This window comes from Akebia trifoliata, chromosome 13 (genome assembly GCF_017979445.1).
Source record: "Akebia trifoliata isolate Shusen 1 chromosome 13, ASM1797944v1, whole genome shotgun sequence".
Classification (NCBI taxonomy): Eukaryota; Viridiplantae; Streptophyta; class Magnoliopsida; order Ranunculales; family Lardizabalaceae; genus Akebia; species Akebia trifoliata.
This window is the reverse complement of record NC_141387.1, coordinates 25,706,243-25,719,897: the sequence shown is the minus strand read 5'-3', so window position 1 is coordinate 25,719,897 and position 13,655 is coordinate 25,706,243. Positions and strand designations below refer to the sequence as shown.

General features: G+C 36.2%; 1 protein-coding gene across 3 annotated transcripts in view; it reads left to right on the top strand.

Moving 5' to 3' along the window:
• LOC147388127 (putative LRR receptor-like serine/threonine-protein kinase At1g56140) overlaps positions 1 to 13,655 on the top strand; it is a 78,561-nt gene that overhangs the window by 18,087 nt on the left and 46,819 nt on the right. For all 3 annotated transcript variants that reach the window (XM_086421785.1, XM_086421786.1, XM_086421787.1), the window contains 3 exons: positions 3,016 to 3,087; positions 3,248 to 3,319; positions 3,512 to 3,583. In XM_086421785.1, the coding sequence (XP_086277911.1) occupies positions 3,016 to 3,087; positions 3,248 to 3,319; positions 3,512 to 3,583 (216 nt within the window). The remainder of the gene's footprint in view (positions 1 to 3,015; positions 3,088 to 3,247; positions 3,320 to 3,511; positions 3,584 to 13,655) is intronic.

Below are 13,655 nucleotides of genomic sequence, written 5' to 3'. Positions count from 1 at the left end.
AGATTGTGTGATTGATTACCTCACACCTCGAGATTCTAACCGATGAATCATAGGGATTCGTGTTGGGATTTCATGGCGTGACAGCTACTCGCCACTCAGAATGGATAATAGCATTTGCAACAGTATTAGAAATAGAAACAAGGGAAATAGAAGAAGGGAAACTCCGATAGGAGGGTGAGATGATAGAATCAGATATATAATTAGAAATGGGATAAGTACAAGTGCACTTACCCTTACGAGTGGCAATAGGACGATCATCACAGGGGACAGAAAGAGGCGGAGTTGGAGGTGAGCTGGTCTGGCATAGGAGTAATGGTAATAATGTGTGGCCGTTGAGAGAAAACCTGCAGTGGAGGAGGTGACAAACTGACAGGGGATGGAGAAAGAGGAACATGCATGGGAAAAGGTAATAAACAAGAGAGGGATCATCAAGGGAATCTAGTGGAAACTACTTAGATTGAATGCTAATGGACCCATTGGAGTATGGGGTATGTTAAAAAAAAGAAACATCTCGAGATATGAGACACCGTCGAGAAGAAGGATGGTAACAATGGTATCCTTTTTGGGTAGAGGAATTACCCAAAAATATACATTTTACGACCTTAAGGTCAAGTTTAGTACGAGTTTGTTCAAGAATTTAAACAAAGCAGACCCACCCAAACTCATACTAAACTTGACCCTAAGACCGTAAATTCTTGATCAAACTATCTGGATAGAGTTGAGAGAAGGGCGTGGCAAACTGAAGAACTCGGGAGGGGGTCCGATTAATAAGATAAACAACAGTAAGAACTGCATTGGGCCAATAGGATTGTGCCATGTTCATGCTAATAGAGAGGGCACGGGCTAACTCTAGAATATGGCGATTTTTTCGTTCTGATCGACCATTCTGCTGAGGGGTCCTAACATTGGACATTTGATGCTCAATGTCAGACTTTAAGCAAATTTTCAAGATCTCACTATAGGTGTATTCAGTACCATGATCAGAACGGAAGGTTTTGACGGTACAATTAAACTGGGTATGAACCATAGCGAGAAATTTCTTGAAGATCACATATACTTCACTCTTGTATTTCATAAGATAGATTCAAATGGTACGATTGTGGTCATCAATGAACAAGACAAAATAGCGAAAACTAAAAGTGGATGACAGGGGAAGGACCCCACACATCAAAGTGAATTAGGTCAAACATAGCAGGTGCAGTAGTATTCATACTAATAGGATAATGCACATGTTTAGCTAATTGACAAGTTTAATAAGAAAAATCAAGTAAATTGTTATTATTAAATAAATCAAGGAACATGTGTTTCAAATATCCTAAGGAAATATGACTTAAGCGTAAGTGCCAATGCATTACAAGAGCCTTATTAGACTGACTACTACTATTAAGTTGAGAAGCAGAATGGGTACTAGGTGAAATGGGTACGTTTAAGAGATACAAGCCATTCACTTCACATCCAGTGCCAATCGTCTTCTTTGACCCCAGATCCTGAAAGACACAATGAGAGGGATAAAATGTTACACTGCAATTCAAATTTTTTTTAATGCTGCTAACAGAGATAAGGTTAGCAATAAGTTGAACATTCAGTGTGGTAGTTAAGGATAAAGAAGATATAACAGGAAAATGGCCTTGACCAGCTATAGGATATAAAAAACCATCAGCTAGGCGAACATTGCGATGACTAGAATAAATACTATGGGTTTTGAATAGAGAAGGCGTATCGGTCATGTTATCTGAGGCACCAGAATCAATGAACCATGGTGAGGAAGTGGTGGAAACACAGTGTGCAGATGCAAGGATATCTGAGTGAGTGAAAGTAGAGACCAACTGAGATGAAGTCTCCATCTAATTGAAGAATTTTCTAAACTCGGCGAGAGGAACAACTTTCCTTCTTGCGCCTAAGCTCGGATCGTTCTCGTTTGGCGTAGATCTGAGTTTCAAATATTGAAGGAAGAGGGTTGAGATTTGTTTGGAGAGGAGAATAAGAAAAATCTGATTTTTCTAATAGAATTTAGATATTTATATAACTTAAGTTGGGACATACTTGTCATTTTGGGAATTATTTTTCCCGAATGCCGAATTGGACAAACTTATACTCTATTTCGGGTGATTTTTCGACACGAATCTAATGGTATGATCGGTTTCCTCAAATTACATCTCTAAGGTGTCGTTTACCTATTGGAAAAATATCTAATGCGAAACTCGAGGATTTGATAACGTTTTCAATCGACTTCAGATTTCGGCGTGCTTACAGGCTAAAGTATGTTTCTCGATCCTTTTAAATCTATTGGTGAAGTTAATTTTCCTCAATTATTAAAAATTAAGATACCATACTTTTAAATTAATGCACGGATCTAAAATTCTTTCCTTGAGATACATTTTAGGATTTTCAAGTCATTACAAAATTGACTAGATTAATTAGCCCTAATTAGGCTTTAAAAGGATTATATAGTTTGAGAAGAGGAAAAGACTAAAAAGGACATAGAGTATAAAACCTAAGAGAAATAAAATTATTCAACATATATATATATGGGATTTTGTCTCATGCATCATTATTTGTCTTGTATAATGATGTGTGGCTGCATGTTGGTAGCTTTTTCTTGGGGGTGAAAGGGATATTAAGGAGTATAACTCATTTCGCCATTTGTTGGGGCCTGTGGAAGGAATGCAGTAGTAGGATTTTCGAAGAGAAGAATATGAGCGTTACGGGGATTATTATAGCAATCTTGGGCCTTAATTTCTTATGATCAAAATATTATGAGGAGCTTAAAGGGGTGGTTTTTGAAGATTTCATAAGGAGATGGGATTGGGTTTTTAACATTTCGAGTGTTTGACTTCATGTACTTTATTTTCTCTTGACTGTCCTACTTGGCCGGTTTGGCCTTCATTAATGAAATCAATTTTAACTATCAAAAAAAAAAAAAAAAAAATTTAAGATAATTTAATTTTGATGGTTATTTATTATAAAAATTGGAAAATCAACAATTAATTTCTTTGACAACGTTTACTTTGATAGGTACTTTCATAGTTCTGGAGTGAGTGGCGAGATCCCTCCCTCATTTTCTAACCTACAAAACTTGAGGATTATGTACGTGCTTTCTCTCTCTCTCTCTCTCTTTCTTTTATTTGTTTTGGGTATTTGGAACATTTAAGCATTTTGTATTATTTAATCAATAATTGAATCATTTTTAGTGAATAGAGATGTGTTGTGCTAAGTCTTCTTGTTTAAAACGTATTTGGATTATCAGGTGGGCGTCAGACACCCAACTCACAGGCAAGATACCCGACTTTATAGGGAATTGGACAAGGCTTACTGCTCTGTAAGCATTACTAGTTTAACTAGATATTTTCTTTCGCATTGAATGCATAATTGAAGAACATTATGGATGATAAGAACGTTGCATAGACCATATACACCTTATGGCATTCTATAGTTTTAGGACTTTGTCGTCCAACTTAGTTATCAATTTTCACTCAGTTAATAACCATCTAATTTGCAAACATGTTTGTAGGAGGCTTCAAGGGAATTCTTTCGATGGCTCAATACCTTCTACATTCTCTAATTTAACTTCCTTGTCTGATTTGTAAGTGTTATATTCTTTTACTTATTTTCAATTGTTATATACACCTTTCTTTGACACACAAAAACACACATTCATGTGGTCCACTAGGAGATGACAGGGTAAATTTTGCAACGATGATCTCTTCCCATAGAGACCATTCTTACTCAAAATCAGCTCCTTCCAACATTCATATCCATATAAAAAGAGAATTGCAGATTTAAAAAGGAAAATTATGACTGTTTGTTTTACCATCAACTTGATCTCGACATTTGATTTGGTTAGATGTTTCAAAAAAGAGCAGATCTTTTGTGATGAAGAACTTATTGGAAATAATCTTGTTGTTATTTTAGTCATAATTGTTTAGTAGTGATAATTTTTATTTATTTCTTATTTGTAAGGGTTTTTTTGTCTTTTGACTCTTTTAATTAATATAAATTCTTGCCAAGCTCTCACACAGAGGCTTTACATAATTCTTCTTGGTATTAGAGCCTAGAGAATCCAACCCTTTGGGTTCACCTCTATAGGTTGTGGGATCTTGAAGTCTCCTTTATTCTTTTTTCTTCTTCTTCCTCCCTCCATCAACAATTCTAGAATTTTTTGAGACCTAATAACCTAGTAGGAACTTCGTTAGAAGGTCTCCCCTTCGAGCGCTTTTTTTCTTGCTCATCTTCCCTTGATTGCATGTTGCGATAGGGATTCTATCATTGTTTTTTCTCTCCACATGTTGCAATAATATCTTCTGCGGTGTGCTTCTACCTTACGATAGGGTTTCTATCTGTCATAAGTGGATTTTTCTTGCCTACGACTAGGGTTTCTGTTTGTAGGAGTGCTTCCTACTGCCTGTGATAAGTTTCTTGGGGTCTGAGTATACCTACAGCAACAACATAACTGCCGTGTGAGGGCCTGCGATACAATTTCTGGACTGTTTGAGGGTGCGATAGCAGTAGGCCTGCTCTTACAGGCTATTATTGAGGGTGCGATAGCAGTTTCTGGGCTGTTTGAGGGTGCGACAGCAGCAGGCCTGCTTGTACATGCTGTTTTTGAGGACCTGCAACAGCATAACTACTGTTTGAGGGTCTGCGATACAGTTTCTGGACTGTTTGAGTGTGTGACAGCAGTAAGACTGCTTGTACAGGCTTGCGGCAGGGCTGTAGGTCCTTGTGATTGCGATACAGTTTCTAGACTACTTGTGAGGGTGCGACAACAGTAGGACTGCTTGTACAGGCTGTTTGTCCTTGAGGGGGTGTGTGACAGAGTTGCTGGACTCTTTGAAGAGGTGCGACAACAGTAGAACTTCTAACTTGCTGTGTGGATTGCCAACAGCAATGGGACTGCTGCCTATGTGTTGCGACTGATTTGTTGATTACTTTGAAGACCTGCGACAGTTCTGCTGCCCTTCTTCTACTTGTGTTTTGTTTTTACACACTGATTTCCCTTCAGACCAAAGTCACTTCTTTCCTAGCAAGTAATGACGACGAATTCAAAGTCTGAGGTTTCTAATACGACTCTTGGGGGCAAATTTCTCAGCCTAGCATATCACCACTTCTCTATTAGATGGTCAGAATTTTCAATCCTGGTCTCGGTCTATGCGTCTTTATTTGGGCAGTAGAGGGAAAACCGGATGGCTTTTGAGTACCATTACCAAGTCACCCCTCACTGATCCCAAATTTGAATAATGGGAACTCGACATCTACACTATTCTTGGGTGGTTATTTAATTCCATGGAGTAGCGCATCTATGCCATGTTTATGTACCATGAGTCTTTCTCATCCTTGTGGTCAGCTCTCACTCAGACATATGCGCATGCTAAGAGTGACTTAAGGATTTATGAGTTTTATAGACATAACATAGGCTGCCTGAGGGACTCAGAGTGTAGCTGATTACTTTGATTTTTTTTTAGTCTTGGTGGGAGTTCTCCTATTATGAGTCTATGACTGAGTTGTCTATAGAGATAACTGGGTATGTGGTTAAGAGGATTTCTTGACATCAGATATATCAATTTCTTATGGGTTTACATCCTGAGTTTGAGACATTTTGGACCCAGATTCTTAACACTAATCCTTTGCCTTCCTATTTGAGACATTTGCGGCCATTGATGTGATGAGCGCCATCATCATGTTGTCTCCTCTTAGACACCTGATATTCTCTCTACTCCTGCTACAGATCAAATGACTTTAGTAGCCAACTTGAGTTTTTTCGACTCTCGGATCCCGAGATTAGGGAGTTGTGGTTGTGGCAGCCGTGGTCATGGTAAAGAGAATGGCCTCATTTGCAGTCATTGTGGAAAGACTAGTCATGAGAAGGCTTTTTAACTCTATCCTCATCTGATAATACGATCTTCTTCCATTCCATTTTTAGGACAGTCTGCTCCTCGTGCCGCTATAGTGGAGTCATCATTCATTCCTCTCACTGATCCCTCCTTTCTTACTTGGCACAATTGACTTGCAACAACTACAGACTCAGATTGCCAATATTATTTGGGATAAGACTCGTACTCATACTCACCCCTCCTCAACAGTAGCCTCAGTTACTACACCTCTAGGTATATCATCTGTCTTCAATGTTATTCAGTCTAGCTTTACTCCTCTGACATGGGTTATTGATTTTGATGCTTCTGATCACATGACCAGTGAGCCTAGTCATTTTACTTTGTCTACTTTTCCTACCACTCGTACGGAGGTTCGCTTTGTTGATGGATCTCTTACACCCATCCACAGTAAGGGTATCATCCCCTTATCATCTAAGATTTTACTAGACTCAGTGTTTCATGTACCTCTCCTATCTCTACATACATGTACATACCCCTTCGATTTCTGACTCTCACATGCCTATTGCTATTGCAAAGGTAAGCGGGGGTATGTGACTGATCATCCTATTACCTAGTTTATTTCTTATCAGGTTCTTTTTTCCTTTTATTAGGCCTACCTTGCAGCCATTGATTCCATTTAGATTCCTTGGTCTGTATCAAAGGCTTTGTGAGACCCTTAGTGGACTAGAGCTATGACTATCAAGATGGAGGCTTTGTTAAAAAATAATACATGGGAACTTATTACCCTTCCTTCTGGGGAGTGTACTTTTGGGTGCAAGTGAGTTTTCATTTTGAAATATCTTGCCGATGTGACTGTTGATCGGTATAAAGCATGCCTTGTTGCTAACTGGTTTACACAAACTCCTGGAAAAGATTTTGGATCCAAGTTTGTTCCGGTTGTCAAACTTTCCACTGTTTGACTTCTCATCTTTTTAGCAGCATGTAACTCCTGGCCACTACACCAACTTGATGTGAAGAATGCTTTTCTGAATGGTGATTTAACTGAGGTTATTTATAAAGACCTTCCTCGGTTTCGTCTTTAGGGAGAATATCCTGGGAAGGTATACCATCTCCTTAAATCTCTGTATGGCTTGAAGAAGTCCCCCAGAGCCTGGTTTTAACAGTTTTGTGAGGTTATTTTATCTATGGGATTTTCTAGATGCTACTTAGGTCACACTTGCTTTATTCGTCAAGGAGTGGATGGTCGTTGTACCATTGTCTTGGTTTATGTGGATGATATTATTGTGATTGGAGATGATGCACAGCTGATTGACAAGATTAAGATGCTATTGGGCTGTGTTTTTGAGGTTAAGGACTTGGGTCTACTCAAGTGCTTCTTGGGGATAAAAGTGGCCTGCTCTCGCTGTGATATTTCGTTATCTCAGCGTAAATACACATTAAATCTTCTTCAGGACACTGGATGCTTGGTTGTCATCCTGCTTCCTCTCCTATGGATTAAAATCATCATCTTCAAGCTGATTCTGGTGATCTTTTATCGGATCTTTCTTCTTATCAGAGATTTGTAGGTCGTCTGATTCATTTGACTAATACTAGATCAAACTTGTCTTTTGCGGTCAGTGTGGTCAGTCAGTTCATGCATATTCCGCGTACTTCTCATCTTGATGTCGTTTATCACATTCTTTGCTACTTGAAGTCACGTCCTGGTCTTGGGCTTTTCTACTCTTCCACTGCTCAGTCGCATTTGTCTTGTTTTATAAATGTTGATTATGCTGGTTCTCTTACAGATAGGAGTTCTACCTCTGGTTTTTGTACTTGTTATGGTGATAATCCTATTTCGTGGAAAAGTAAGAAACAAAATGTGGTTTCTTATTCTTCCACTGAAGTTGAATATTGTGCTATAGCCCTTAGTACATGTGAACTAATTGGGCTTCGATTTTTGCTGATAGAGTTGGGATTTCCTGTTTCTGGTTCTTCTACTTTGTTCAGTGACAACAAGTCTGTTATTATGTTTGCTTCTGACTCAATTCTCATGAAAGAACTAAGCATATTGAGGTTAATATTCACTTTCTTAAGGAGAAAGCTCAATCTGGTGATCTTCAGACAATCTTCATTCCTTCTTTAGATCAATTTGCCGATATGCTTATGAAGTCTGTTGGTCTGTCTATCACTAATTCTCACCTTGTCAAGCTGGGTTTAGTTGATATATTTGCCCCAGCTGGAGGGGGAGTATTAGAAATAATCTAGTTGTTATTTTAGTCATAATTGTTTAGTAGTGATAGTTTATTCATTTATTATTTGTAAGGACTTTTTTGTCCTTTGACTCTTTTAATTAATATAAATCCCTACCAAGCTCTCACAAAAAGACTTGACATAATTCTCACATAGAAACTCTTTTGACTCTTTTGTGATGAAGAACTCTATGGTGAGAAAATCATCTTCACCAAAAATCAAACCTTGACTCATTTTCATATGGCCTCCTTGATGAGTGTGTGCTTTTTCTATGTCAAGAATGGTGTGTGAATGTATCCAAACCAGTTTTTTTATAAATAGGTACCATGGTATTTTGTAGCGTCCCAAATTCTAACACGAATCCCCATGATTCCATGCTAGAATCTAAGGCACTAAAATAAAACTCCCAAAAATGATAATAATATAAATAAATGTTACGATGATAGACTATGTTATTGCAGTGGAAAAATAAAGAATCTAAAATATAAACATGACAATATCCACAAAGTATCTGGATGTAGAAACTAGAGCTCAAAAATATAATAAAAGAAAGAATAAGAAACACCTTGCCAACACACAAGAACTCTTGCAAAAACATCAAAATCCCACTCTCATACTCAAATAAAGAAAAATGAAGCAAAATACCCTAACACCTAAACTGTGATTGAATTAGTAGAAATAGTTCAATTTCTTGCTTGGAAGTGGACTTTAATCATCCGTATGTCCTACAAGTTGGAACTCTTCTAGGGACTCTTTTAAATGCTCCTAGACTGGGGGAGGATTTGTAACTAAAATGGTAGGGTGAGTAACGGGGGAGTTACCAAGTAAACAACTATCTCAAACGAATAGTCTCCCAAATATGAAGCTTTAAACCATTCTAAAACATTTGAAACGCATGCAAATTTTTTAGTGTAAACAAGAGTCCAATTACATAATTATGATGGAAGTATTGATGTCGTTCTTGTCATTTCATCAGAAATTAATATTTATATACTCACCTTAGCTTGTGGGAAAGTAAGGGATCGAACCCAAGAGAAAGGGGGGATGTTACCAAGTTAGCAAAAATGAAGTTAATCTAAGTTACAAATTTAAAATTTGTTTTTGTGTTTTTCTGAAACAAAATAGAAGTAAATGTTGCTGGAAATTAAAGCAATGGAAAGGAAATTTATATTAAGAAAATAATAGAAACAAAGCCATTAGTGATTAGAGTAACATAAGATTTGCAAATAAAACTGTATTCAAATCTATCCTTCTTTGCATTCAACCTCAAGGGCTTGGTGTGAGCTCCTTGGGTTGGAAGATCTGACATGAAGCTTGGAATAAAACTATAGTTAAGACTGCTTCACTTACTAATGTGTGAAGTTCTTACCAACAAATATCTAGATTAAACATGTTCTATCTTGATCTTATCTAACTATAAAACATCTAAGTTAATCATATAAGGTGTAGAAATTCATCTAAAGCTTTAATCCATTGGAGTTGGATAAAACCTTGAAGAGAACCCTATAAAAACATAAAGAATATGGAAGGATAAAGATATAAACACATAATTAAAGCTTGCTCCTAGGCTTCTTCCTCTCACTAATGGAGGGAGTCTAGCCTATGGTCATTGCAAGGATACAAGAAGTAAGAAAAACAACACTTGTATTCATGTGATAACCAATATACACTAACTCCTTGATAAATTACAGAAGTTGCTGAAATAAACCTAACTAAAAAAATAGAAAATTTCAGAAAAATGCCAAGGGCATTGGGGGGAGAAGAGAGAAGGGACAATGGACCAAGGATTTTTTCCTAATTGGGAAAATGATCTATTTATATACTTGAGGTGTTCTGGAAGGATCTAAAAATAGCTGCTATTACTCTTTCATATAATCTTACGTGTGAGGCACACTGGAGCTTTTTTAGGGTGATCTATTCGAGGTGACCTGCGCCACAGTGATTTGGAGACATCTTGATCTACAGTTTTGCATGGTTGCTTGATTGGTTTTCCTAATTGCAGTGCACTTTTGTTTGATTGATTTGGTGCTCATCTGGATGAGTTGATCATTGACCTGTATAGTGAACACACGCGAATAGTTTTCTGATAATTACATTTATTTTGTGCAATTAAGCTTAATTAGCATGATATAACATGAAACATGATAAATTGAGGCTTAATATACTTATTTACCTAATCTAATGAAATAAAGACAGAATTCGAGAAAAATGCTTAGGAAAAGTGCGGATAAATCAGTTTTTTGAGACACTGATCAAGTATAAATAGAGCATCATTTAAATAGTTTGCAAATAATCCAAATAAATTCCATAAAATATATCTAACAGTTCTAAATACGAACAGTGGTAGTGTAGTTGCTAAGAGTTTGAGAATCATGACTGGATACCTCCCAATCAGGATTCGAATTTGTTCCAGACTTCACTGGTGTGAAATTGTACCGTTAGTTTCTAATTTGTGGCCGGTCACTGCTCTTACCACAATTAGATGACTATTTATTCGGTTTAGGTTGGCCGTTGACTGTGACCATAAAGTACAAGTCCTTTCATGAAGTGTCAATACATTTGACTATTCTAGACTGTTAATGGTCACTGCTCTTACCACAATTAGATGACTATTTATTCGGTTTAGGTTGGCCGTTGACTGTGACCATAAAGTACAAGTCCTTTCATGAAGTGTCAATACATTTGACTATTCTAGACTGTTAATGGTCATTGACTAGCTATCTTCATCTAAGCCTATCAAGTGAACACATGATTTTCAGAAGACATCTCTAGACTTTCACACACAATTGTTACATTACATAGTTCACTGGTAAATATAGAACGAAATCTTCCAGATCTCAGTTGTGATGCTATTCCCTTATGCATCCCATAATACATATAAGGGTTTACCATCCCAATCGTACATCCTAAGATAGTATGTCACTCTGGAAATTACATGATAAACTATCTTTTTAGGTATTCACAAACTCTTTAACAGATTCCAAAATAATTACATATATACTTTTACTTTTTTGAAAATAAACGGGAAAAATAACACACAAGTGTGTTGAATGGATATTTGAGTTCCTACCATGCAACTGCCTAACACGGCAAACATAAATAATAGTATACATCGTCCTGTGATAACAAAATTTAAATGAACATGCACATCGCCTCGCAATAATAAAAATGTAAATACTAACCCCCGGAAATCCATTCAAACAAAAAGAGTCTACATTCTTGTTTATAATTCAAGGACATCGCATTTACAATGTAATCCGTCAAAGTTTTAACATCTCAATCATTTTCATTGGATTAAAAGGGGTATTTCTCATTTTTCAAAAAGATAACTCTTTCTAGTTTGTTTTGAAATATAGAAGGATAAAAGGGTCACAAAATAAATTTTCACTGCATAAAATGTCACCTTCACCATGCCGCGTGTAGCCCACATTGGGTCACGGTGAAATTGGCACCAGAAAGTGAATTTCTTTGGGCAGGCTTAGAATGTCTTCTAGTTTGCAATGGTGATAAAATTTATTAAATCTTTGATAAAAAGTTTTTGGTGCTGATAGAAAGTAGAAAAAAGAGAACATTTCATTAAATTTGTACAAAACGGAACCTATTTTCGGGAAAATGACAATTCCACAGCAATCTACTGTGATACAAAAACCTCCTAAAAAAATTAAATGTAGAAAGGTTTCTGTCTAACTGTGCTGTAGTCAAATCGGAAAATTGTCACACTGTTCTTCGATCGAGAGTTTCTAATTGCATTGCACTTGTTTATTTTCAGTTTTGTGAAAATACTTTTGACCGATAGAAAGCAGAAACGAACAAAATAAGAGAAATTGGATCAATACACAAGAAAACATCAAATCAATTTATTTTAAACATGTATTTCGTAAGGGACATTGTTTTTCTCTAATTTATAATAAAAGATTAGGTTTTTGAGTTGAAAACTACGATGCATTGAAATCTACGATTATTAGGAAGATCTAGGAGTTCCCTACCTTAGATCTAGGCCAAGAAAATCCCCGAAGACGCAAAAGACTGAGTTGGGTCGAAGTTTCCCTCTTGAATGTGATTGAAAGTTCTACTTCTTTGGTTCTCCTTAAAGCTTGTGATGAGTTGATCGAATTCTCCTCTTACGCCGAAATCCAACGAAATCTCTAAATCGACGGAAATCAGGCTAGAAGATTGAAGGAGGCTAGGATTTTTCTCTAGGGTTTATTTTTCAGAATAGTAAAAAACGTGGAAGCTGGAAAATCTAATTTTTTTTTGAAGTTTGGTATTTATAGAGTCTTAGGGACGTAAGGGTCATTATCATAGTCACCAAAGTCTCCGACTTATTAAAGAAGTCGCGATTAAATCGTGATTTTTTTGTTCACTGATTTAATCACGACTTTTTTTAATAATACAAACTTTTATGAACTTCACGATTAAATCACAAACTTCAAGAATAATGTGTAAAATAGTGTGTGGATGCAAATGAGAATGACATTGATTTGATGTTTTTGACGTGTTGATCAATCCTAATTTTTACATATGATTGTGGTCAATTTTATATTTTCAATAGTATTAACCTTGAATATATTGTGAATATGTGGTTACTTGTTGTGGATGCATGCATAAATGATATCAATGTTTGATGTAGATTATCAATGAAATTAAGAACAAATATAAACCTTGGCAAGCAAGGATCAATTCACAAAGACAACGTTGATCCGATGTTCTTTTTTGCTTCAAATCCGATTCAGATTTACGTAACCAATTTAAAAATAGTTTCCAAGAATAAACTATCTAAAGAAACACTAAAAGAAAAGATTTAAAACACTATGAAAAAGTTTAGATCGGTTTGATCCACCATTGCAAGTTTTGTTAATATTTTAATTGTCCTCTATTTATCTCGATCCACTAAACAAAACTAATGTTCGTGAATTGGAAGATTAATCAATTATATCACGAAGGGATTCCAAAATATGTAATCAATTATTAAGTCGAAATTATAAGAGAAATATTAAATGTTCTTTGTAAAGCATGGTTTATCTTGAACTGATTAAAATATGAGCCATCAAAACGGTAGAACAATCAATATTCCGTCTGATAATTTTTACTTAAAGATTTTCACAATAAAACTATAAAACATAGATATAGGAATAATAAAAGGGTTAACAAAAACTTACTTAGGCTTCCTCGACCGATTTAACAGAGAATTTAGCTGATAGTCATTGCAAGAGCAATAAATCAAAGAAGCACAAAAGAAAAAGAGAAAGAGAATAGAGATGAGAGAATAGAAAGTCTTCTTTATTGCTCTTGATTCTGAAATCGACAACAGTCTCCTTGATTACAACTTCTATTTTAAACAAAAGCTAGAAGAAAAACAAGAAAGAAAGTTCCTAAAATTCTAGATATCTAAAACTCTAGTCTGTTCTCCTATTTATAGAGACTAGATTAGGGTTTCGATGGTTCGGAAACCTTTCGTAATTACAATAAGTCCAAAACCCTAATTCAATACGAAACATACTCAGCCGCAAAGTTCTTGTGCAAATCTCAAGGAGTGATTCACCGACATCATCGCGCCGCCCATGTTGACCAGAGCGCTGCGGTCCAAGTGGGCCC